The following is a 27,711-nucleotide window of genomic DNA, read 5'->3' as shown; positions in this document are numbered from 1 at the left end:
TGGCAACAACAACAACGTCTCGAGTAGTACAGTAGTTAGTACTGTAATCGTGTCATTACAGCCACAGCGCAGGCAGTTTGATGGAATACATCTTAGTCAATGGGAACCGAGTGGACGAACGTATGAAGACAACACTATCATTGTACATTGTTTGTGTGTCTGTTTAGCTAATGATAACGTAGCCCTGAAACATGACTGTCAGTCATGGCGCTACTTCCTGTTTTTTTTTTATTTTACATTTACAACCCGTACATCTACATGAACGTTCAGATGTCAAATATAAAGTGCTGACCCCGCGGCCGCGGATGTAACAAGTTAAAACGCACGGGTCTACGTACCCGTATCTTCCGTATTGTTCAATAAAAAACTTTTTAATCCGATCGCCGGCCATTTTCTCCAAATTTTCTCCATATGCTTTCAACCACGCGCCCCTATCGGTTGGAAGGTGTATCGCACCCTGATACATTATTATTTTAAATAGAAAATAGCCGGCGATCGGATTAAAAAGCATTTTATTGAACAATATGGAAGATTCGGTTACTTAAACCCAGGCGTTTTAACTTGTTACATCTGTGGTCGGCGGGTCAGCACTTTATATTTGAAATCTGAACGTTTATATAGATGTACGGGTTGTAAATTGACAGACGAGCGTCATGTGAACCATGGCTAATAAATGCTAACTTAAGTTTAGCTAGGTTGCTAAGTGCTAGCTGCATGGCTAGCTAGGTTTCTTGGTTCAGGATGAACATCAAACAGCTAATGTTACATCATGTCGTGTGTGTGTGTGTGTGTGTGTGTGTGTGTGTGTGTGTGTGTGTGTGTGTGTGTGTGTGTGTGTGTGTGTGTGTGTGTGTGTGTGTGTGTGTGTGTGTGTGTGAATGAATGTTAATGTTGTGGTCCCTCACAACTTCGGAGGGAGAGAAATACAATCTCTATTGAGAGGGGCCAGACCTAATCTGCCGAGGGCATTTTTTTTGCAATGGCATATTCGTCTGGAACCAGGCTAATGACTTGGGACACAATTCACCATTGTCCCTTAAAGGCCAGTCCACACCAATGCAACTCCTTGAAACTCCTTGCAACATGCAACTACTTGCAATCGTTATCCCCAATGGCAGTTGCAAGGAGTTGCATTGGTGTGGACTGGCCTTAAAACGGTTCTGTTGCAAGGAGTTGCGACTAGTTGCATTGGTGTGGCCTGGCCGTTGAGGGAGGGTTTGTGGGTAGCTGGGGAGAGATGTCATATTGCTGCCAATATGCCACTCGACAGCAGTCAAACTATGTACCTTTTTGTTTAGAGTTATTTGATTTCCTTTCATTAGCTTTAATTCAATACCATTGATATTTTGTTTATTTATAAGAAGCCATATTCCTGTATGGTGAACTTTTATTTATACATTTACATTGTACATGTTTTTAGCAAAAGCCACATTTTGCTAGACTCAACAAGAGAAAACAAACATAAGCTCTAGCTCAAGCCCTAAACACTCGCATCACTGAAGCTTGGCCATGTACTGTATATTAGGTTACTACCCAACCTTTGAAAAACACTTCTTTACACCCCCTTTCCCTCTGTTTTACATTATTAATCTACGACGCATGAAAAATTTCATTATTGTATTCCTTCATTCCAGACCAGTCTGTGGAGTCCAGCCTGCAGGAGAAGATGAGTTCTCCAGCTCCAGCCAGCACCGCTTCTATTAAACAGGAACTTGAAGACACTCTTAAACAGGAACCTGAAGACCACCTGGATACCAGTACGTTTCATACTCTCTCGCCCGCTCTCTCTCCCTCTCTTTTGTTGTTCTGTGCCGCTATCACCTTATAAACGTTTCAGTATATGATTATCATGGTAAAAACATCAACATAATGACCATAATGAGCATGTATCTTTCAAATGTGTTTATTATTATTTTTTGCATCTAATAGCCTCAACAAGCCCTAAACGTTCAGAACGTTTAGGGCCATTTACCATATATTGCAATGATATTGCATTCAGTTTGGCGGTGTGACTCTGCTCATGTGATATTACAGATTCCCTGTGCAAACATGTCACGGATCTTCAATCACAAACCCCCCGAGCAGAGTATAATACAGTTATTACATAAACACAACATTGAACCCTTACATAATCACATACACACCATCCACAGAACCATCCCACCAACAAGAACAGAATGCCACAGGGAGGAGGCCGGGGAGGTAGAGGAATGTTTACACTTGACAGTTGTACAACCGGCAATGACAGCTAAGCATGTAGAATGAACAGAGAACAGAGGCTGCTTAAATGGACCGCCAGAGTTGCACTGTGGGTATGAGGCCGTGAGTGAGTTGGCTTGTAGCGAATGAGAATGACAAGAGGTTGAACGCACTGACTTAAAGGAGTACGACTGTATTAGCTTGTTCGAATGGGGGGGGGGGGGTCCGGGGAAAGTTAATGAAGTATATAAACAGTCTGCCTTCCGTGTCTACATGAACTATCGTTACACTGAATTTTGTGTTAGTAAAGTCCTAATTCTATTATTTTATTCCAGACCAGTCTATGGAGTCCAGCCTGCAGGTGAAGATGAGTTTTCCAGCACCAGCCACGACCGTTTTTCCAGAGTGCCCAGGAAGGGGCAAGAGACAGAGACGCTTACCCCAGCACTTCCAGGACTTTGAATTGGGTGAGTGGGGACTGTTTAGGGAACAATATTACTTTTCCTAGGTGAGGGACCGAAGCTTGGTTTTGTTACAAGCCTTGCCGTGCCGGGCTTGTAACAGCCAAGTGAAGTGCTATCACTGGTTACAGTTTCAAATAACCTCCAGAAAGGTAATGGAGCGGAAAACTCAGTGGCATAGTATGTTAATTGCATTTCTCAACATCGCTATCCATGCTAACCCTTTAGTACTGCTCTAATACTGACAGAGTGATCTCCAGTGGCTGTAACACTTGCTGTGTGGGGACAGATCCACCTCTCCTTTGGTTTGGATGTGCACCACTTTTTACTTTTGACTATATTAGCAGAATATTACAAGATATAACAATATATGAGAATATTGAGAAAATAACTAGATATTTGCATGTCAAGTGAAAAAAACCTTTTTAATGTTCCCCCGAGGAAGCAAGCCTAGCCTAAGTCATATCTCCTATTTTGGCATGTAGTCCAGTAAAGGCAGTATGTCCTGTAATGGCATGTTGTCCAGTAATGTTTATGCACAGTTCAATGCAATGTTTCTCCCAGAATCAATTGGAAAATTAACAATAAACTTTAGTAGTATAATTAAGTTATGTTACTGCATCGATGCAGAACCATTCACGTTCACGTCACCCTGTCTTTGAGAAACACTTCACCCTCTGTTCTCTCTGTTTAACAATCAACCTGTCACATCAAATGTCACATCAAAGTCCTTATTCTATTCCAGACCAGTCTGTAGAGTCCAGCCTGCAGGTGGAGATGAGTTCTCCAGAGGCAGCGAGCACTGTTTCTATTAAACAGGAACCTGAAGCTGAAGTTGAAGTTAAAATTGAAGACCTGGACTTCAGTAAGTTTCATGCTCTGTCTTTCTTTACTTAAGGCTGTCAACTTATCAATGTAAGTATATAATTATCATGGCAAAATTGTATGTCTTCATAAAAAAATGTATCACTCAAACCTTTATTTTTGTAAATTATGTATTGCGTTTTCTTGTGGCACTGTTGTATACTTCGTCATACAACGTTGTATGAAGAAGTATGACTTTTTTGGGGACTTTTATGCCTTTATTGATAGGACAGTAGGCTGACAGGCAATCGGGAGAGAGATGGGGAGTGACATGCAGCAAAGGCCGTCAGAATTACCAGCCTAGGTACCCAGACGGTTAAGCCAACCGTCCGGGCCATAGATCTGCATTTTAACCGATGTACCACAGCAATTAATTATTGTTTATTGAACTTATTGTCATAGCCTACACTTCAGTCTCTAAATAAGCCTAATCTGTATAACTGATTAGCTGCAGCATGACACATGTCTATCTATGCTGTATTTATGCCAGCATAAAGCCCAATGCAGGGCTAACATTACAGTAGCCTGTGCCTAAAATGATATGTCTACCTCCAATGACAGGCAAGCAAATAAGTCAAGATATTTCACCCTTACGAAATTGTACATAATTATAGTAGTTAGTTATAATAATTATTATACAGTTATTTTGATAATAATCTAATAATGAACATTTGCTTTATAGCAATCTTTAGTAGCTTGTTGTAGATAGTAACCATGCAGGAGTCGACAATATCTTCCTATATAATTTTAGGAATGACAGTCAGTCAGTCAGTCAGTCAGTCAGTCACTAGCCTCGATCTCCAAGCTTTTATTTTCCTTCGCGTTTTGCTCAAAAAGAAAGCCTGGACCAAGCTGTTGAAATTTCTGGCATAGGAAGTGGGAGTCAACCTTTCATTTCCCGAACGCACGTGTGTGTGCGTGTGCGTGTGCGTGTGCGTGTGTGTGTGTGTGTGTGTGTGTGAGGTTGTCTTCTTTTTTTCACATCATAATGACATGCCCTAGTCCGTGGTGCTGGAGTTTCTCTTCAGGCCTCTGCGCCTGCAATCTATACTACCAAAGCTCTACCAAAGTTCAACATGTCTTGAAGCTTGGGGATCACATTTAAATTGCACCTTTATGTTCCCTTTGTTTTACTTTTATCCTTCATCTACAACCCATGTTAAATCAAAGTCTTTATTCTATTCCTTCATTCCAGCCCAGTCTGTGGAGTCCAGCCTGCATGTGGAGATGAGTCCTCCAGCACCAGGCAGCACTGTTTCTATTAAACAGGAACCTGAAGCTGAAGTTGAAATTGAAGACCAGCTGGACCTCTGTAAGTTCCCTGCTCTTTTTGTCTTTCTTCCTTTGATTCTGTTCTCTTGTAGCGATATCATTGAATGAGTACATGATTATTATGAAATATTTATTTTGATCAATGATATTTTATCTACTCTATTGTCATCATTAAAAATATGTATCACTCAAAATGTATCTTTAACAAAGTTTACTGTGCTTTGTTTCTTTTTGCTACTACCAAAAGCAAATCTTATTTTTTGGCAGCACAAAACGTATAGGTTGTACTGTAAAATATCTTTTATGACTTTGTTTCCCTCCTAAACAATTAAAATGACAATTTAGCCAATTAGCAGACACTCTTATCCAGAACGACTTGTGAACGACAGCGATGTTTCCGAGAGCTCCGTTTCTGTATGAAATACAAGAACACTCACCCCAAAACACGTGCGCCCCGGATCAAATCGACAAGTGACGACCTCGAAACGGTCGCCACTAGTTATTCCTAAACGTAACCTCAGTAAAATAGGGCAGAGTGTGTTTTGGGGCGAGCGTTCTTGTATTGCACACAGACACATGGCTCTCGCCGTTGAGCGGCGCGTGCACGCCTCTCGTCTATTTAACGAGCTAAAACCCATATTATAACTCTATGGCTAAAACATATACATTCCACATTCATAACATGGCAGAAAAACTAGGGATGCACCGATGTATCGGCCTTACATCGGCATCGGCCGATTTTAGCCTTGTTGACTGCCATCGGCGTATCGGTGAATAACTTGACTTTCACTGATGGCAGTGGCCGATGTTCACTGACTGTGCTTGCTACAGTATGTGTTTTCTGCAGCCTACCAATCTGCAGTTCCAGATTAGATCCCTAGGTGGTGGTATAATACTACACTCACACACCAAAGAACAACTGCACATGTACCACGCGCGTCATGTTTACATACAAACAATAAAAGAGACAACATCGGCTGTGTGGGATTTCTTCACTGTCTCAGAGAAAGATCGCCGTTTAGCAGTTTGCAAGACATGTTCCAATGAGATTTCAAGAGGGGATAATACCAGCAAGGATTTCAACACCACAAATCTGAAGGGTCATTTGAAAAGTAGACACTATTTTCACAACGCATCCCAACGCAGGGATTGACACTAACGCCTGCCCGACTGCCCGGGGCAGGTAAATAAAACTTGCGGGCAGGTGGAGTTAGCTTTCAGCCTGCCCTACAGGGCAAGTGCGCGCTTGAGTGGCAGTGGGGACGCAACCATCTTTTGTTCACTATAAACACAACATGAGATATCTGTCTAAAAACACATGAACGTGGCCAGAGCACTCTGCCCCCCGCCCTCTTGTCTTCCCTCTCTGTCCTTCCCTCCCACGCACACACACTTTGTGTAACACACACACACACACACACACACACACACACACACACACACACACACACACTTTACGTGCAGTGGCTCTTATGAGTAGAGCCAAACCGCAACATCGGCCATTATTTCACCGATGTGGCCCGATGATGATTTTTTTATCATCATTCATTTCCCCTACACTTGTCTTTTAGAACGTTGGAACTGCCATTCTACTAGAACTAACCAGTAGAGGTATAACACAAGTGAACTGCTTAGCAGCCATCTCATGGATTGTCAATGCCAGCGCATCTGTGCATATCAAACGGTAGGCTAAACAACCCGACGTTTTATCAACTGCCGCATATAGATTAATAAATGTGACGAAATACAGTCAAATCCCAAACTTATGAGAGATCCAGCCAGCAATAGAAATTAATTACTGGAAACAACTTAAAAGTTTATGCTATCATTCAAGTAAGAAGGAAGCTGTGCCCTCACCGCTCTGACGGACAAGAAATAAATATAATCCTTTAAAAACAGCCATGTTCTGTTCCTTTTTTAAACGATAATCCAAAGAGGAAGGTTTCAACAGCCAGAATCATGACAGTTTGACATTGTTTGAGCAGTTTTTGGTGTGCAAAACTAGTCGCAAGCTCCCTCATTAAGTTAATTGTGTGCAGCTGCTGTGCTTGGTGCGCAGATCCCCGCCAGGCCAGGTTGTCTAACCAGGCCTGTGAAATTCATAGGCAGCCAATTGTAATGAAATCTGCTAAAACTGACTGATATACTGATACAGAACCATATATAGGCTATATAACGTTGCTCTCAGGTGGAAACCTTGTATATCCTTAAAAAAAAGAACAAAAATTAAAATAGTGACAAATAGCTGATCTACAAGCTCACAATGCATTGTATCTCGACACGTTGGGAGCTTGTAGATCTGCTATTTTACTCTTATAGTGTGACACTCTTGAATGATGAAGTAGGGCATTTATGAACAAACATATTTTTCCATATTACAAAACCATTGAAATATGGAAATACAAGGTTTCTGCCCGACAACGACAATATATGATTTCATCATTTGCATTTATCCATCAAAACATTATTTATGTTTATTTGTATGGACTTCAAAATGGTCTGTGGAATGTAAAATAAGAGCACTGTTGGCCTATAATGTGCTGTTTTCACTGTTGCTACACTTAAAAATATAAAATAACAAGTGTTAACCCATAGTCATATTCATAGCTATTTAGATACTTGGCATAAATATTGAGGTATGACATTTTTTATCGTGCAGCCCCATAATTCACAAGTAGAAAGTAAAAAATGTGTTAAATTGAACGGTAATTCTAATTTTACCATCATTTTATAAAGGACGATTTACTTTTCGGGCAAGTGGGCAAGACCTGTGGGCAAGTAGAACATGACCTGCACTTGCCCGACGGGCAAGTGCCTCTGAGACCTTAGTGTCAACCCCTGCCAACGCGTTGTGAGCTTGTAGATCTGCTATTTTCACAACCCATCGCGACGCGTTGTGAGCTTGTAGATCTGCTATTTTCAAACATTTTAGTACTTTTACTTTGGTACTTTAAGTATATTTTGATGCCAATACTTTTGTACTTTAGGCCTTTTACTTGTATCAGAGTACTTCTACATTGCAGTATTGATACTTTTACTTAAGTAGAAAATGTGAGTACTTTTTCCACCACTGTCCGTTTGCAACAGAGAGACTGTACCACCCACCCATAAAACAAACATGGGCAAATTCTCCTTCTATAGCACAGCCACCAAGGAATGGAATAGTCTAACCCCATCCCTCAAAAAATGCAGTTCGCTGGGCTCATTCAAAACAGCCCTAAAAACTCATCTTTCTGGAGGCCGAAAGAGGAGCTAGTACCAGTTTCCCTGTAGACAGACGACCCCCCCCCTCCTCTTTTTTGTACATATTTTGTATTTCCTCATGCTTTTTTTGTATATCATTTTTACACGCTCCCCCCCCCTTTTTTGTACATTTATTTTTTATTTTATTTTTTCATGCTTCTTTTTTTGTACATAGTGGTATTTTTTCTGTATTATCTGTATTTTCATGTTGATTTTTGAACTGTTTGGTTGCTACTATATATGTCTATGAAATTAATTCAAGGACCCCAACGGAAACAAGTCCGCAAGGACTTTTTTGGCCGGACCTTTTAGACAAAAGCATTATAAATGTAACTGTGTTGTTTTACATTCTTTTGCCTAATAAAAATGTCAATCAATCAATCAGACTGTGGTGACTGAAAGTTTAAAAAAAGGCTATTTAGCTGGATGTGAAGCAATCTGTCTGGAATCTTCTGTAAGAGTTACATATTAATAAAGAGATTGTTTCATAAATCTTATTGAATTTGTGCTCATTAAAAGTGATAAGTGATAAAGGGCTGAAATGATTTAGAATTGTGCTTTTTAAATTATTTATTTTCCAGGCACAAAAGGGTGAATGAATAACAACAAAAACAAAATAAACAAACATTGGTATCGGTATCGGCTATCGGCTAAATTATCATTTTAAACATCGGTATCGGCATCGGCCAAGAATTTCCATATCGGTGCATCCCTAAGAAAAACTATGGACATTGTCACAGTCTTTGACACACCAATGTTTACCCAAAGCCATGGCTCTGTGCGTAGTAGGAAATGCTGTCAAAAGGATCACTTTAACGGCGGTAATTAAGTTTTGAAATTAATTAAAATATTTGACGCATTTAACCGCCTCTAGCTCTGGTCCATAGAGTTAGAAGAAGTTCTCCTTAACTCTATGTTTTTCCAGCCGTTGTCCTCACACCCCCGGTAGCGTAGGCTGCGCACAACAGTGGACAACTATAAGAAGGTTATGAGATTGGTGCTCTGTGTGCTCTTGCCCCGCTGGGGGCTAGAGGGGTGTGGGGCCCAGCCATCCTGGCCTGGGGCTACGCTGCTGTAATGCTTGTTTTTTTTATGCTTGAATATTCGTCAATACATTGTCAACGCTTCATCCTGTTTGGTTATTCATATTTTCCCATAATAACGATCAACTGACGCTCTCGGCAAACATCGCATCAGTGACGAGGTCCTGCAGATTCCTGCTCTACAACATCAGGAGGATTCGCCCCTTCCTCACGGAGAAGGCAGCCCAGGTGCTCATCCAGGCTCTCGTCATCTCCCGCCTGGACTACTGCAACTCCCTCCTTGCTGGTGCTCCGGCATCTGCCATCAAACCCCTGGAGCTTGTTCAGAAAGCTGCGGCTCGTCTGGTGTTCAACCGCCCCAAGTTCTCCCACACAACCATCCTTCTCCGCTCTCTACACTGGCTCCCCGTAGCGGCTCGCATCCAGTTCAAAACCCTGGTGCTAGCCTATAGGGCAGTGAAAGGAACAGCTCCTTCCTACCTCCGGGCTATGGTCGATGCCTACACCCCTGCCCGACCACTTCGGTCTGCCACCTCGGGGCGACTGATTGCCTCGTCACTCAAGGGTCCTTCTGGCCGATCCACACGGTCACGACTCTTTTCTGTTCTGGCCCCACAGTGGTGGAATGAACTTCCCACTGATGTTAGGACAGCAGAGTCACTGCCCATATTTCGCCGCAGGCTGAAAACTCACCTCTTCAGGAAACACTACCCTTCCTCTCTGCCTGACCTACTTGTTGTTAACTAGTTGTACGAACGCTTGTTTTCTATTGCTGTATTGTTTATTGGATTATTGGATTGTTTATTGGATCTTGTTTAGTCGATTCACTTATTTGTTTTAGCTCATGCTCATTTGATTTAGCTATTTTGTCTCATCTGTTTAAGGAAATAGGTAGCTGATATATTGCACTTTTACCTTAGCGCTAGGTATACTCTTGGTTGCTTGTTTTTGCAGATAATGCACTAAGGACTTCTGGTGATTAGTAGTTTTCGTTCCCTACCTATGTTGAATGCACTTATTGTAAGTCGCTTTGGATAAAAGCGTCTGCTAAATGACTGTAATGTAATGTAATGTAATAATAGTATATTGATCAATAATAACCGTTATGGATCCTTAAAGTCGATCAGTGTCTGTGCTTTTATTTGAATCTGAGTCGTGTTTTAATAGGAAAGTCCATGACAGGTCAATGTCCAGTCTTTGAAAACAACAGCAACCTCTGTTTTACATTCAACCTTCATCCACATCCATTACATTACAGTCATTTAGCAGACGCTTTTGTCCAAAGCGACTTACAATAAGTGCATTCAACATAGGTAGGGAGCGAAACTACTAATCATGAGAAGTCTTAAGTGCATTCTCTTCTAAAACAAGCAACTAAGAGTATACCTAGCGCTAAGGTAAAAGTGCAATATATCAGCTACAGTACCTACTTTCTTAAACAGATGAGACAAGTAGGAAAATCAAATGAACAAGAACTAAAACAAACAAGTGTATCGAATAAACAAGATCCAATAAAACAATAAAAAAAGAGCTCGTACAATGTCAAATCCCATGTCAAATCAAAGTCCTTATTCTATTCCTTCATTCCAGATCAGTCTGCGGAGTCCAGCCTGGAGGAGATGAGTTCTCCAGAGCCAGAGAGTGCCACAGTTGAAGCTGAAGTTGAAGTTGAAGTGGAAGACCACATAGGTACGTTTCATACACGCTCTCTCTCTCTCTCTCTTTGATTGATTGATTGAAATTTGTGGGCTTGTTTCTGTTGGGGTCCTCTCTCTCGCTCTCTCTCTCTCTCTCTCTCTCTCTCTTTCTCTCTCTCTCTGTCTTGTTCTTTCTTCCTTTTCTTTTTCATTGTTTGTTGTGCTTTCTTCATGTAATTGCCACTTCAAAGTACATCTTACTTTTTGCATATTGTCGGGCAGAAACCAGCTAACTCAATTTTTCAGCTTTTTTATGTATTTTTTCATAAATCAACCCTATTGAACACCCTTTATGTCTGTGTGGTGGTTAAAAAAATATTGAACCAATGGAAAGTATTAAAAAGCGCTTCAGGGGCACGGTGGCGCCGTTGGTAGCGCTGTCGCCTCACAGCTAGAAGGTCCTGGGTTCGATTCCCGCAGTGGACGCTGTGGGCCCTGGCCTGGGGGCGTGTTCTCTCCTCTGCGTCATCAGTGCCCATACCCTAGGTGGGGTTGGCGAAAGGGCCTCTCTGTGTGGAGTTTGCATGTTCTCCCCGTGTTCCCTTGGGTACGGCAGTGGCTCAGGGGCGGCAGTGGCTCAGGGGTAGAGTGGCCGGGTAGAGTGAACTGGAAAACCGCAAGGTTCCCAGTTCGATCCCGGGCTGGGGCGCTCCCCTAGAGTTAGTGTCGAAGTGTCCTTGAGCAAGACGCTGAACCCCTAATTGCTCCCGATGAGCAGGTTGGTGCCTTGCATGGTTTCCTCCGCCATCGGTGTATGAATGTGTGTGTGAATGGGTTAATGGCACAATCAATGTAAAGCGCTTCGGATAGAAGCGCTATATAAATGCACCATTTACCATTTTAGGTACCCTCACAAAAGCATGCAGTAATCCTGGTGCCTGATGGAGGGGAAAGGAACTGGTTGGAATAACGTGTTCCTTCCACGCGCTACGTCCAACTAGGGAAACTCTCCCCTGTCAGGTGATAAGAAGGTCAGTTGGCTCTCATGCATTGAAGGAGGCATGAGCTCGGCCCTGGCCTCCCTAGGTTGGCAGAGGGAAAGTAGTGCCCAGGATTACATAGACAATTGGCACTGGGTGTAAAAAATGGGGTTACAAAATCGTGGGATAAAAATGTAATTAAAAAGGAAAAAAGCGCTTCTGACAAAACCTCCTAACTCCATTGGATCCTCAAACTGTCGACCAAACCAGCTAACTCCACCCCCTCTCCCCTGCGTGGCACACAGAGCAGCTGCAGACTCAGAGCGGAAGAAAACACACTTTAACGAGGCAGGGTTTTTTCCCCGTCTGAATTTGTAAAGGTAAGCTCAATGTTTATAAATAAGTCTGTTAAAAGTAACTATGCAGTGTACCTGTTTATCAAACTTAGCACTAACGCTAATGTTATAAAATCTATCTAGTGTTTTCTGAGGAGAGCAATGTGACAAGAAATTTGTTCATATAGCATTTCTCTCACAAATTCTAATGAAACTGCAACTCCGTGACCCCCTCTTTGCAGAAGTTAATGTAATATTTAAAGTCCTGCTTATTATTGTATGCCTGTATATGCAGTGTCATGAAGTATGAGGGCATTAATTCATGCACATGCTGACCATTCTTGCAATAGTAATATAGCTGTTAGCTTACTGAGGAGTCTTAGTTAACCAGCTATATAACAATAACTTAGCAGACTGTTATTGCCTATCATTCAATAAGTTGTTCATCAGCAGTTTGTACATTTGTTTACAGTATGTCCCTGCTGGATGAAATGTGTGGCTGTGCGGTCCGGGTGTTCTATGGGAGGGCATGGAGAAGTGTAGAGAGAGAGGAACTTGAAGTGGTCCCAGGTACAATACTGAATAATGTGTTCATGATTGATGAGTTGTATAGACCAGTGTTTTTTCAGTGTCCCGCAGCACTTTAGTGTGCCGTCTGAGATGACTGGCTGTGCCGTGTAAAATGTCCCAACAAAAATGTCTCATCGTCCGTCACGGACACACAGCCAATCACCACCGAGTCCATTCAGTGAAGCGACCCTCGCCCAAATGTATGGCTTTGGGTGACATCGGAGTATTTGGAGCAATGGAACTTATGCTGGGAGAACTGTGTCAGTGTGTGCACTGATGGGAAGGGATTTGTAAGCAGAGTGAAAGAGAAGAATCCTGACGTCATGGTTACACTGCTTTTTACACCGTGAGGCTCTGGTTGCAAAGACTTTATCAAAAGTCCTGTCAGCTGTGTTGGATGATGCGGTAAGCATCGTTAACTTTATAAAAGCATGGCCATTGAAAAACCGGCTGTTCGCCACCCTGTGCGAGGACATGGGGGCGGATCATAAAACGTTGCTGTTGACCACAGAAGTCTGGTGGCTCTCCAGAGGGAAAGTTTTGTCGCGTGTTTATGAACTGAGGGAGGAATTACAAAGCTTTCTGTCTGCTGAGCAATCCAAATATACAGAACTGTTTGCAGATGAGTGCTGGTGTGTAAGACTAGCATATATGGAATATTCTCACAAGCACAGATAAACTGGACAGATTTTGGTCCAAACTCGCCCTCTGGCGGCAGCATGTGGATAAGGGCAAGCTTGAGATGTTTCCCCTCAGCAACATTGGACACCCAAGCACTCCTGCTTTGTGTGGGATAATTTACTAATTTCTCAGCATTTGAAAACTCTCGAGGAGAAATTTGCCTTTTATTTCACCTAAGCTTCCATCAAAGACTTCGACTTGGTCCATGACCCATTCAACTCGTCTTCTGCAAACGTGAACAGCTCATTGCAGGAGCAAGAGCAGCTATTGGAAATAAGGGAGGACCGTGGTTTGAAAATGAAATTCAGCGATCTAAGCTTGGACAGGTTTTGGTTGACTTTTGCAAAAGAATATCCAGCCATCACAGACAGTGCAATGGCAGTGTTGCTCCCCTTTTCTACAACCTACCTCTGTGAGCTCAGCTTTTCAAGCCTGACTTACATAAACAAGACCAGGAGACCTGGTTCTGCCAGACCCAGACTTCACATGACGTGTCAGCCTGTGTCTATGCCCATGTATGGACGAAAGGGGGACAGACTTTTATGGCTGGGGCCTAAGGACAAAGTGACCAAAACCTGTTTTTGCCCATGTATGGAGAAAACAGGTACAAAACATGCCCATGTATGGACGAAAGGGGGACAGACTTTTATGGCTGGGGCCTAAGGACAAAGTGACCAAAACAATTGTTTTGCCCATGTATGGAGAAAACAGGTACAAAACATGCCCATGTATGGACGAAAGGGGGACAGACTTTTATGGCTTTTATGGCTAAGTGACAAAGTGACCATGCCCATGTATGGAGAAAACAGGTACAAAGCCTCATGTAAGCCAGACCCCCTGGGTCCGGCAAAAATAAACACAGAGAGAGACTGAGAGCATTTGACCAGTAGCTCTGTCTTTTTATTTTTTAAATTAAAAAAATCACGCCCAGTGTGAAGTGGGCGGTGTGGTCATCACAGTGGTCATCATAGTGATGGAAGCTCACTTAAAAAAAAATATGGATTTTTTAAAGTGCATAATCCTATTTATAGGTTATTAATGTCATCATGTGTCTCGCTAGCCAATCACAGTGCTGCATAGAGTCAGCCAATAGAGTCAGCCAATCACAGTACAGCTAGGGGTGTACTAATGAGCCAATCACAATACAGCTAATGAGGTGTCCCAACCCCACTTATAGGGGCGGCTACACCGCCCAAAAAAAGTGCTCAAGTTTCACACTAAGACTAAGACAGAAGAAAAAATAAAAGGTAAATTTAATATTAGTTTATATATTTGTAGGCCAAATTGAATTTGTGTGTGCTATTTTGTATGTTCAAGGTTTCTTTATGATTACATCAAAACAAAACAAGTTGTAAGTTTCCAAAAATAAATCGGTGAAACTGTTATCTGTCTCAGTCCTTTTTTTTCTTTTTAAAGTTATTTGGTGGGTGCTGTCATAAGTGTTTGGATATTGTGTTTTAAAAGTATATTGGGTTTAGTACCAAATAAGTTTTACTCTGGTTAGGTGAAATCAGACATTACATTACATTACAGTCATTGTAGCAGACACTTTTATCCAAAGCAACTTACAATAAGTGCAGTCAACATAGGTAGGCAGGAAAACTACTAATCACCAGAAGTCTTAAGTGCCTTCTCTTCTTAAACAAGCAACTAAGAGTATACCTAGCGCTAAGGTAAAAGTGCAATATATCAGCTAGGTACTTTCTTAAACAGATGAGACAAATAGGAAAATCAAATCAGCAAGACCTAAAACCAATAACTGTATCAAATAAACAAGATCCAATAAAACAAGAGCTTGTACAAATAATAATCAGACTCCTCCATTCATTGCACAGCAATGATATAGATATAGATAGATAGAAAAAAAAGCTAATTGTGTATGTACCACAGATGTGTTAATTTCACTTTAATATCACCTGGCCTTAAATTAAACATAACTATAACTCATAACTAAACTAACTATCCTAATAATGTGTCCGCCTGGGCCAACGACAAAACATTTTAGAATGTTGGTGGAATTTAATTTCTCTGCTTGTGCTCCTCATGTCAAGAGTGTGTCGTTTGGTTTGTTGTGATGGGGGTCTATTATCTGTGTAGAGCCCGCCTACTGTATCTGGTCATTTGAACGCACAAATAGGCACGCATAAATGCCGTAGCCGTATGCGGTCTAAACCGGATTTGCTACCTGTAAAGTTAACTGATCCTGATCACATTGTTGCGGACGCATGCGCAGTTGCTTACCAGACAACATTCATTCTTTTTTCGTTCTAAATTTTAGACGCCACACCAAGCCATCTCAGTGAACGCTGAGCACCCCGGTTGGGAAACGCTGCTATAGACTATACTATACTATAGACCAGTGGTGGAAAGTAACTAAGTGCATTTACTCAAGTACTGTACTTAAGTACACTTTTGAGGAATTTCTACTTTACTGGAGTATTTCCCATTTTCTGTACTTTTCCTCCACTACAATTATTTGAAAACTAGGGGTTACGTAGGTAACCCCAGTTTTCTTAGTTTCGTAGTAAGAAACTTACTTATGGGATATCATCGCCCTCTGGCGATTGCACAGAGCACAACACATGAGCTCCCGGAAACAATCTTCGATTGGACAGGGTTCTGTGACGCAAACCGGAAACCGGTTGGGTTATAAAGCCCCCAGCGTCACCAGGTTCGTCCTCTGATACCCTTCACTCTGCACGCTAGTCGAAGCGCACAGAAGGGGTTTCCGATAAGTTTCTTACTACGAAACTAAGAAAACTGGGGTTACCTACGTAACCCCTAGTTCTTTTCGTTTCTACATAAGAAACTTACTTATGGGACACACAGACCCCCCTGGGGAGTCCCAGGAGCAACCCTATCCAACCTGTACGCCCCAAGGTCAAAAGGTCATGCCTCCAGTCCAGGCAGGACCCCGACCCCCAGACGCATGACCCAAAAGGTCATAAGGAAGGGATACGAGACAGGAGCCCATCAGATGAACCTGACCTCTCCCTGAAAGAGAGTCAGACTCCTGTCCCCCAGGCCTGGCCCAGCCGGCCCCAGGGAAACAGAAAGGAGACCACTGGTCAAGGGAAGAGAAACCAGCCAAAGCCAGTGCCGGTCTCCCCTGACCATAGTCCCACCCCATCTCGACCACGAATGACACCCCAGGTGCCATCACGGTCGAGCCAGGGCCACAGAGGTAAAACCCTCTGTCAATACTCCACGCCGGACGGCCAGCGGCAATAACTGTGTCCCCAAGGGACATGTATCACCGGTCCAACCACCTCCGGTCGTTCACCGACCCCTCACGGGCCAGACCCACAGGTCCAAATCCCCGGGGAACTCGTGAAACACCTCATCCCCGCCTTGCCTCAGAAGATCTCTGAAAAGCGGGAGAGGCCAGGGTTCAGCGTAGAGGAGAGGAGCGATCTCCGACCTCCACACTCCCCATGCTGGGGCCACCAGCAGGACCGTCCTGCCTTGGACCCTGACCCGCTCCAGAACGGACAGGATCAGTTCCAAAGGTGGGAAAGCATACAGCAGAACGTCCGGCCAGACGTGTGCCAACGCGTCCACTCCCAAGGAGGAATCCTTGTGATTCAAAGAAAAGAATCGTGGACACTTTGCGTTTCCCCCGGACGCAAACAGGTCAATCCGAGCCCGACCGAACCGGAGCCAGATCAGGCCCGCCACCTGCAGGTTGAGAGACCACTCCCCGTACCGAAGTTCGCCTCTAGACAGCAGGTCCGCTCCGCTGTTGAGGAGACCCGGCACATGGGAGGCGCATAACGAGACTAGACGCAATGTGCTCCATAGCGTCAGTTCACGTGCCAAATTGTCCAAAACAACAGAGCCCAGGCCCCCTTGTTTATTGACATAGCACATCGTTGTGGTGTTATCCATTCTAACCAGAACATGACATCCCACAATGCGGTCCTCGAACCGTCGGAGGGCGAGGAAGACCGCCAACAACTCCAAATAGTTGATGTGGTATACCTTCTGAGCAGAAGTCCACACCCCTTGCTGGCTGAGTAACCGTCGTGGACAGCTCCCCAACCTGAGAGGCTAGCGTCTGTGGTAATCACCTTTCGTGACACCACCTCGCCCATCCTGACTCCACCGGACCGGAAGGACGCCTGTGACCACGTTTGCAACGTCGTCAAACGCACCGGGGAGATATCACCACTTTACGAGACTTCATGGTGTGCGGTATCCTAAGCCTCCGCATCCACCTTTGAAAAGGTCTCATGTGGAATCTGCCCAGCCGGATCAGGTGTATGGCCGAGGCCATGAGACCTGCAACCTGCATGCATGTCCTGTACGCGACTCTGCGCCCCACACGGAAAGAGCGCACACATGCCAGGAAACCGGCCAACCAAGACAGGCGCGCCACCATCGTGGATGAGTCCAAGGAAATCCCCACAAAGGTGGTCTGCTGGGATGGAATCAGAACACTCTTTTGAGTATTGATCGTAAACCCCAGGGACGTCAGGTGCGCAATGGCTACCTTTGTGTGCCGCGCCACCTCCTCCCTCGACCCCGCCACCAGCAGCCAGTCATCTATGTACATCGCCAGGCGGAGACCCTGCTGGCGTAGCGGGGCGATAGCCGCGTCCGTGCACTTCACGAAGACCCGAGGGCTCAGTGACATGCCGAACGGGAGCACCGTGTATTCGTATATTTTGCCTTCAAAGCCAAAACGTAGGAACTTCCGGTGCGCGGGGTAGATGGGGACGTGAAAATAGGCATCTTTCAGATCTATACTCGTCCACCAATCCCCCTGACGTATCGATCGCAACAACTTGGCCGTCGAAATTTGAAGGTCGTCAGAAACCTATTTAAACCTTTTAGGTTCAGAATAGGTCTCACGCCCCCCCCCTTTCTTTTTCACCAGGAAATATTCCGAATAGAAACCTAGCCGGCTCTGATTCGGAGATAATTCTCTGATAGCACCCTTGCTCAGCAGAGACACAACTTCCTCCCGTAGCGTCACAGCCGCCTGGCCTGACGCTCGGGAGAAAATAACCTCGTCCGTCAGGGGAGGTCTACAGGAAAATTGCAACCTATATCCTCTCGTAATGGTACGTAATACCCAAGGATTCGGTCTGCAAGCTTCCCACTGCGCCAGGCAAGGAGCCAGAGGGTTCGTGGGGCCGGAGGGGGTCAATGACGTCATCAGCTCCGAAGAGCGCTGCCTTGTTACCAAGGTAACCGGTGAAACTGCCGGCCCGACTGGAGTAACCAGTGGGAGGGCGTCCACGGGGGGCAGCAGCAGCCGCCTCCGTCCGTGTCTCAACGGACGCGAAGAACTCACCGCTTCGGAGGACGAGCCCGTTTCCATGGGAACCGGAGGCACCGGAGGCGTCCTCTCGGGGAGAGTTGAAGGGGTAACACCGGGTTCCGTCGGTCCGTCAACTTCCGCCTCTTGACAACCGCCATCTTAGGGAGGTCAACTGGGGCGGGCCTCTTGTGCGGAGACGTTGTTGCTACACGGAACAAACCTTCCGTCCCCCTCGGGAAGTTTTGACGGTGCAACACCGGGGCTGACTGAAAAACGCATTTCCGCCCTCCCTCGTCCGCCATTTTAGGGCAGTTGAGGGAGGCCGCCATTTTGGCTCTCGACCGTCCTACAGATGAACTTTGCAGCCATCTGCCGGACGGAAGAGGGAACTGCAATGTCGCAGTTGGAAATGTTTTACTCACAGAAAGCCCCTGTTTCACATTGTGAAAACAACACTCTATAGACATTTGATTCATAACAGAAAGAGGTACTACCTGCGATTGATTCATCATGGTCATGGCACGCACAGGAGTTGTCCCTGCAGTGTTCGGAATGCGGCTCATAGCATAACTTCGAGGACAGGGCACCCCACCGGGGTGCGATCCGCCTCTAACATTAGTATGAGAAGGAATGAGCATTTGTGGTTTCGGCAACAGGTTTACTCCACACACACAAAGCACATTACACACATTTGACTGAAAAGACAGCATGGCAATTAAATTGTCTTTTTTTACGTCTCTTATAGTCTCTGTGTTCCCGCGGAGCCGCCCGTGGCCCTGTCCGTCGGGGCAAGAAGAGCGCCAGTGCCGGTCCCCAAGTGGGGAGCTGACCCCGCATAATTCCAGCCAAGTGGCCGTGACGGGATCAGCCATAGACCGTCACTTACCCCTCCCTTTGCGACCAGCCCTGAGGTCCTTTCGGGGGGGTTTTACCGGAGGGGGGGTTTCGGAGTCCTTGCGCTTCCTCACGTCCCCCACGCCGAGGGAGCTGCAGGGACGCTCCCAGGAGTTGGTTCTGGCGGAGGACGACCTGGACGCTCCTCGCCTGTGTCCAGCAACGGCGGTGGCGAGGAGACCTGCGGTCGCCCCTCGCCTCTGCTGCTCCTCCGCCTTTGTCCTCCCGATCAGGTCCGTGCTGCTGTCGAAGAGGTTGTGGGCCTGGAGGGGAAGGGCGAGAAGTCCTGTAGACACATCCGCCCCCGGAGTTGTGGCCAGGTCCAACCACTGGGCCCTCTCCAAGTCCGCGGTGAGGGCCATGGCTCGACCTGTCCACATCAGGCTCTGGCAGGTGCAGAGGATGGCTATCTGCACCAGCCTGTCCAGCTCCGTTGCATCCTCCACCCACTCTCTGTGGACCGCTGCCGCAGGCATCCCGTCCACCAGGGGTTTGGCCACCAGCTCTTTAAGCCTGACGGCGGACGACCCCTGCAGCAACGACACCACGTTGAGCGCCTCCGCAGCCGAGCCCGAGGCCTTGTAGAGAGCGTTGAGGGCCGCGGTGCGATCTTGCCTGGCATGCTCGGCGAAGATGGGCCGATGTCCCGGGCCGATTCCCACCGAGCCTCTCCTCGTCCTTTCGATTCTCGTGGCTAGAGCAACGTCCATGGGGTGAAGGCCTACGACCCCCAGGTCCGCCCCGGAGAGGAGGCGTCAGGCCCTGGAATCCTGGGATGGGGGCCCCGACTGAAGCCCTCGCCGCCTCCATCGACTGCTCCAGGCCGCACCTGGATATAGCCCGTCTTAGCACCGCCGACACGGGCTCGAGAGGCTCCCTCACCAGGCTAGGAGCCATCACCCACGGTGCTGCCTCCTCTCGCGCTGACGTAGGCAGAAGAGGCCCCGGACTGGACCTTGGGGCCTCCTCTGCCCGACGGGGGGAGGGTCCGGCTTCCACCCCGTTCTGTGAAGCCTCTCCCATCCCGAATTCCTCCCCATCCGAGCCCCCCTCAGGCGTCGGAGTGTCGCCCCAGGCGAGGATGGAGAAGGAGGGGGAGGAGGGAGGCACGCAGTCCCCGGTTGGTGGCCCACTGGCCTCGGCTGGAGCTGCGTGGTCCGGCGTAGGCGACGAAGAAGCCTCTCCCCGGACTTTCCTGCTGGCTCCGCTGGATCGTGGCGCATCCTGCAGTAGGCCTATCTCGAGGCCTGTGCTTCCCACCGACGCCGTGTGGCCCATGGCGAGGCCAGCGTCGGTGTTAGCACTACCGCTGGAGGCCGCCAGGCCCTGGGCCCTCCTGAGGCGGCACTCCAACTGGTGGACCATGAAGTCGTCACAAGGTCTGCATGCGTCTTCGTCGCCTGCGTGGTGCAGGGCGAGCCATGCATGGTTGGGCCCCAGGCACAGGATGCACAGCCGATGGCGGTCGTCCGCTGCTACTGGTAGGCCGCAGCCCGTCAGACCGCAGACTCGAGGCGCCTCCATCTTCTTTTCCTCCGTCACCACGAGGCAGGTAAACGCAGCTAGGCTAATCCAGCCTAGCTTCCGCCTATTAGCTTAACGCGGCCTGTAGTCTGGCTAGCGGCGTTAGCTAACTTCTTAGCTCGTGGAAAGAAATGAGAGGACAGGAAAAGTAACGTGGGAGCGTTTTAATCTAACAACGATAAACTGATTAGATAACGAAAACGCCCGTAGAGCGACACTGGGTGCCCTCGCTATGGGTTTTGTTGGGATTCGTCGAAGTTTATCGCGGTTGCTAGTAGTGTTGTCTTCAGGACTCGTGCGCATTCGCTGCTAGCAGAGTGAAGGAAGAGGACGAACCTGGTGACGCTGGGGGCTTTATAACCCAACCGGTTTCCGGTTTGCGTCACAGAACCCTGTCCAATCGAAGATTGTTTCCGGGAGCTCATGTGTTGTGCTCTGTGCAATCGCCAGAGGGCGATGATATCCCATAAGTAAGTTTCTTATGTAGAAACGAAAAGAACAACTTTAGTTACTAGTTACTTTTAAGATATGAATTATGATATTATGAAACATACATTCACCACTAACACTAACTATTTTATAGCTAGGCTATTTGAAAATAGCCGATCTACAGTACAAGCTCACAACGCGTCGCATCGTGACGCGTTGTAAGCTTGTAGATCAGCTATTTTTAGTACATTTTAGTATCTTTACTTTTGGTACTTTGAGTACATTTTGATACCAATACTTTTGTGCTTTCACTCTAGTACATTTTTAATTCCGGTCTTTTACTTGTAACAGAGTATTTCTGTATTGCAGTATTGATACTTTTACTTAAGTAAAATATCTGAGTACTTTTTCCACCACTGCTATAGACCTCACAATGAGTGTTGAGTGAATAGATGTACACACACACAGTAATGTTTTTTAGTTTTGTTTTGTTTTTTAGATTCCCTTGATGGGGCCGAGGGAGACACAGCTGGAGGAAGAAAGCGCAAGAAACAAAGAAATACGATTGTTCAGCAAAGAAGAAGAATGATGGGACAGTCCTACATTGGCAGGAGCAAGGGAGAAGAGGTTCACTATGAGCCTCGGGTGATGGGACCAAGATGCCAGTCTGCTGCGTGTGTCAAGTCCTCCAAGTATCACTGCAGTGACATCGGAGAGGCAGACAGGGAGCAGATTTTTAAAGGCTTTTGGGAGATCATGAACTGGGAAGAGAAGAGAATGTATGTGCAAGGTTTGATAGATGTCGCCCCAGTAAAGAGGAGAAGGGGGTCTTCGCAAAGGTCATGTGCTCGTGTTTTCTTTTTGAATGTTAATGGAGAGAGAAGGAGGGTGTGCAGGAGTTTTTTGTTGTCAACGCTTGGAATAAAGGCATGGTCGGCCTTTAGCTGGCCGACCACATACACAGAAAATGCACAGAAGAATGCACCATTACATGACAGAGGTGAGGCTCATGAGTTCATGAGGAGTTTTCTGCAGGATCTCCCTGAGGTGCCCCACTACTGTAGGTCGTTAACATCAAAACAGTACCTGGAGTCTTACCTGGTCTTTCAATCAATGAGGAGCCTACATAAAGTGTACCGTCGTGCGGCTGAGGAGAAGATGCTGAGGCCATTATCAAGGCAGGTGTTCTCAGAAGAATTTAAGAGGCAGAACCTGGGTCTTTACCATCAAAAGAAGGACCCGTGTAACACCTGCTCCTCCTACATGGCTGGAAACTTGTCAGATAATGAATGGCAAAACCACCTTCTTAACACATTCATTGCCAGGTATTAATTAAGTAATTAATTCATCCGCCACTGCCAGCGGTTTTACCTTATTCTTTTTGACGATCCACAGATTTATTTTTTTAAACCCGGATGTAAACAAACATTGTAACCGCGAATGTTCATTCTATAGTTATCGGCAGTTGAATATAGCTTGTTTACACCAAAAATGCGATCTTGGAAAATGTATTTTTATGAATCTGATTACACTGTAGCGGACGGGGTGAAAATGTTTTAGATGGCGTCATTTCCGGGTGGATCCTTCTCTCGAAGTCAAGGCATCATTCATAGGTTGGTGCATGTTGTTTTTGCTCACAGAAAAATTAAGGGAACATTGAAAAACATGCAGAAAAGAATGGACCAGAGGGACGAAGAAGGACTTCCACACAGAGACTGCATAAAGATGTGGACTGCATAGAAAAGCAAAGCACTGTAATGTGAAACGCATTTGTCTGTTCTGCCAATTCCCAAATAAAAATGTGAATTACAAAGAGAAAAAAAAAGGTTCAAAATATCAATTGCTTTATTTTTATATTCTATTTTTCTTTCTTTCCCTCACAAAAGTGAGGGAAAGATGACTTCCATCATTCTTGGCAAATGGTACCTTTGCACTGTGTATTTATGACACCGAAATTTGACATGAAGTATAATAGAAATCCAAAGGGCCACACAGGAAAAGTCCGGAATTCTAAATTTACTTGAGTTACTTGCATCAAAATGTACTTTAAGTACCAAAAGTAAAAGTACTCATTATGCAGAATGTCCTGTTTATAATGAAGAGCTATTTTCTATGCTTGATATATTATCCCTAGTTTTGATTGTGTTTGGACTATATCACCGAAGATACTTTACTGTTTATTATTTGCAACATGGGACTGCGTTCCAATACCATCTGTAACCAAGGTTATAATAAATACCATCGAAGATGAGAAGAAGCCTCTCTGCATTCTTACCCATGCACCAGTGGTCACCACTTCCCAACCAGCTAAATTAGTATCCTACATTACACAACTATCAGAAGATGTAACTCAGGTAAAGTAATGCGTCACTCTGCAAGTTTAACTAAAGTTTTTCACCTGTACAAAGTCATTTCTTATACAGACATCAAGGCTAATACAGACATAATGATTTTTTCATCATCCTTTCCTTGTTAATATCTCGCCATTTAGGGCAATGATATAACATTATGTAGAGATTTGATAACATAAATAGCAGCCACCAGCCAGTCATTGACTGCCAGTCAACTGTCTTCTGAGTTTTGGTATTCGAATGATGAGCGACCCCCCCCCCCCCCCCCCAGATCCAAACCAAAGCATGCCGCTCCGCGAAAATAGCAGTGTGTGCTGTTTTCTGTGTTCTGTTCTGTCTAAAATCCCCAGCGGCGGCCGCGGCGGCGCGCGCACGCGCGGGGGGGGTGGCGGGGGGCTGCCCGCTGGCTGCATGAGCAGCAGCAGCGGCCGCAGCTAATGGGAGTGGCCGAGTGGGGAAAGAAGGTTTAACAAAATGTTAGGGAGACACCTTCGGGGCCGGTCCTTTGAGCTATGTCACCTGCAGTCATGTAGTGCGGAAATAAGGTGAGATAAAGCATCTCTGCGTCATTTGACGCAGAGTTGCCTGTGACATGGATAAAAATCTAAAAATACAGATAAAACACAAAAAACACCAGGATCATGTTTATGGGTCCTAGACTTCATAAAAATAGGGGTTTGATGCAAAATCGGCGAAATGTCCCTTTAAGTTACTCTGTAGATTTTGATTATTATTACGTAACATACATTACCCACTTCAGCCCTACATACACTACGGCCTTTTAAAAATAGGCAGTCTAAGCTCACAATGTGTCGTGATGCTAAGCTTGTAGATCTGCTATTTTTATACATTTGAAAAGTTGTGAAAAAAAGGACATTCTGCATAATGAGTGCTTTCTACTTTTGGTACTTAAAATGCATTTCGATACCAATACTTTTATACTTTTACTCAAGTAATATTTGAATTCCGGACTTTTACTTGTAACAGAGTATTTCTACATTGCAGTATTGATACTTTTACTTAAGTAAAACATTTTTGTACTTTTACCCCGCTTATGTCTCACAGCTGTGCTGGGACACATATCTTGTGTCCGTCCTGGCTATGTTCTTTTTGGCAAGTGACACCTGCATGATGGAGTAGATAAGATAGCTTGATATCCATCATGCTATGGTTAAACACAGGAACAGCGCAGTGCATCTGAGATAAAGTATTGGACCTAAAGTAATGAGGTGTAGTGTTCAGCTATCTGCAAACACATGACATGAATTACATTATGGACGATCAATTTGACATTTGTGACCAATTTTGACGAACACTGGGATATTCAAAAGTTTTAGAATTTTAGATTTTCTTTGATATGCAATTAGAGAATATGCAATTAGAGAATCATTGTTAATGAAATAACATGGTGAATATTTAGATTGACCCAAGAACCCCTTTTAGGGTTGAGATACAGTCATTCACCCTAATCTGTCCCACAGGACTATTCTCGTGATTTTGTGGTTAATATATATAGTTTTTGATGGTCATGATACACAATTCATGGTAATGATATTGTAGCGCTAAAGTATGGAATATGGATATTACAGCGATTGGCTGTAATATCCAAAAAATACATAAAGAAGTGGATTCTTGATAGCGAATGGAGGACCAGCCTAAGTTGCTATTTGTGCATTATTTTCATATTTACATTCTGATTTAAGATCCGACTTTTAGACAAATGATAGACTAGTATTTCAGGATTGTGAGTGTGGGATTAACACATTTTACAGGAAAACCCAGTCTCAACCAAGATCAGTCACATTGGCCGGTGAAATAGAATCTTGTCAGTCACGTTGGCCGGACAGAAAATGCCTAGCAGAAACCCTGCCCCCAAACCCACAAATGATGAAAATATCTGTGCATTTGCATCTCAGTCCGAGTGTTTTTAGTTTAACTACATTTCTTAGTAGTGTCACTACAAGTATCAATGTTATTAGTTTAACTGCATCTCTCAGTAGTGTCATTACAACTGCCTTTTGTCAATCAAATGACATGCATGAAGGATAGGTAAGCTATTAGCTTCTACCTTTTCGATCTGCTTAAACTATTACAACTTCTATTATGTTACTGTATGACAGTGTATGTAATGTTTTATTACGGATACTGTTGATGATTCGGGTGATGATTAGAATATTTTTTTAATAGAGTATTCTACTGAATATTCCAGTGATTAATCCAGTAAGTGGATAAAAAGTGGTTTGCTTAATTAAAGAGCAATTCTAAACATACAAGAGAAATTAAGACAGGTCACTTAATAATGAACAACCAGTTTGTTCCTATTGTATCTACTTTTTTATTTCTTAAATGCGTATTATATTTAGTAGTTATCCATTGTTTCTATCCATCTGTACTATGTGTACCATTCTCAGCAGGTGCATGTCTGTGGCAATCATGTTTAAAATGCTGTCTGTCACCACAGCTGCTTGCTCAGGGGTGCAGGATGGAGCTTTCTGCCCAAACTTGTCCATTCAAGGTTGTGATGATTTACTGAAAAAGAGGTGGCAAAATGATAATTGAATTGATATTACTAAGGCTGAGTGCCATAATCATACAGTGGCTGTCCATCCAAAAATGTATAGACCTGCTGTATTGGTGCGCATTAGGCTCCAGTGGTATCAATCAAGAGAGTGAGACACTGTATTGTGTGATAGAAGTGACCAAGCTGATCATTAGTGAGCTCAATTTGTCTACTGCTCAGCAAACTTTTTTTCATCTTTATTCCATAGTACTGCCTTTTTGCAAATAAAACAAATCCTGTAAGGACATAACGTTAGCCTTAGGGGCCTGTCAATCGTATGTCCAGCCATAGACTTCCTCTACGCGCAACGTCCTCTACGGTCGGCTGGACATTGGTCAATGCAGTGCTGGTGGGCAGAAGAAGTAGCTTCTTAGCAAAGACTAATTGAAGACCACACTAAAGGGATGCCCGATCAACCCCTCTTCATTGAGTGAGCCAGGACCCCAAATTTGGACCATTGGTACCATCTGGGGGGGAATAATTATCATAGTGATGCAGAGATCTCAATATATGAGCATAAAAGGGACACAGACAGTGCCACTATGACTCAGACATATTGGTCGGTGCGGTGTAGGTGTGAAGGCCAAACTGGTGTTAGTCAAACTATTTATATAATGATATAGCCATTTTAGGCTCCTAGACGCCATCTTGACAATTACGCCTTTTCTGGAATGTATATTTTCCTAGATTTTCAGTGTATTCTCAACAGGTACCAGGATCAATCAATTGAAAAACATTGTGTGTGTGTGCGTGTGTGTGTGTGTGTATTCCCCATCAGATGCTACCGACCAACCCCACTGGCTCACAGACTATTTTACATGCCCGGTCTGCTACCGCAACTGTCACTCATCGCTCGGACTATTGAGCCACCAAAGGACTCACAAATAGAGGGTCATCATCGGACACAATGGACTGCGAGCGTGTGTGAGAGTGTGTGTGTGTGTGTGTGTGTGCGCGCGTCCACATTCCTACTCAAGCAGACTGTATCAACCTCCAAATGATCCAGAATGCCGCAGCACGCTTGGTCTTCAATCAGCCAAAATATTCACATGTCTCCCCCCTTCTCCGCTCCCTCTATTGGCTCCCAGTTACAGCCCGCACAGAGTACTAAACACTGATGTTGGCTGTTACGCCAAAGCAACAAAAGGTATGGCACCCCCCTATCTTCAAAGCCTGATCCAACCCTAAAACATCTCAAATCAGCTAACACAGGGAAGCTGTCAGAACCTTCCCTAAAACATCCGGGACAACGCTCCACGCATCCCAGACTCTTCTCCCTTCTGGCTCCCAAACTGTGGAACGAACTCACAGTTTGTTAGAACTGCAGACTCACCCCCAATCTTCAGCCTCCAACGTAGCCTATAGCACTTGCCCTAGCCTTGACGACCTTGCAGGCTTATGC

At 44.9% G+C, this 27,711-nt stretch overlaps 1 protein-coding gene across 2 annotated transcripts; it reads left to right on the top strand.

Moving 5' to 3' along the window:
• On the top strand, positions 1-27,711 carry LOC308080380 (uncharacterized protein). Of its 2 annotated transcripts, none has more exons than XM_080422207.1 (7): positions 1-120; positions 1,635-1,757; positions 2,535-2,666; positions 3,406-3,525; positions 4,720-4,836; positions 10,673-10,771; positions 27,088-27,711. In XM_080422207.1, the coding sequence occupies exons 1-7, from the start codon at positions 81-83 to the stop codon at positions 27,195-27,197; spliced, it is 741 nt and encodes a 246-aa protein (XP_080278333.1). In that variant the 5' UTR covers positions 1-80; the 3' UTR covers positions 27,198-27,711. The 2 variants fall into 2 exon arrangements, with proteins under 2 accessions (XP_080278333.1, XP_080278332.1); XM_080422206.1 differs by lacking the exon at positions 27,088-27,711 and adding an exon at positions 21,898-23,184.

Source organism: Gymnoscopelus braueri (assembly GCF_963280865.1).
Source record: "Gymnoscopelus braueri genome assembly, chromosome: 24".
Classification (NCBI taxonomy): Eukaryota; Metazoa; Chordata; class Actinopteri; order Myctophiformes; family Myctophidae; genus Gymnoscopelus; species Gymnoscopelus braueri.
The sequence above is the reverse complement of the archived record's forward strand: the minus strand, read 5'-3'. Positions and strand labels throughout refer to the sequence as shown.

Coding starts and splice junctions, on each gene's coding strand:
- LOC308080380 (XM_080422206.1), top strand. CDS start 81: ATGGAATACATCTTAGTCAATGGGAACCGAGTGGACGAAC. Junction 2,667..3,405: donor CTTCCAGGACTTTGAATTGG/GTGAGTGGGGAC, acceptor ATTCTATTCCAG/ACCAGTCTGTAGAGTCCAGC. Junction 10,772..21,897: donor TGAAGTGGAAGACCACATAG/GTACGTTTCATA, acceptor TTTGTTTTTTAG/ATTCCCTTGATGGGGCCGAG.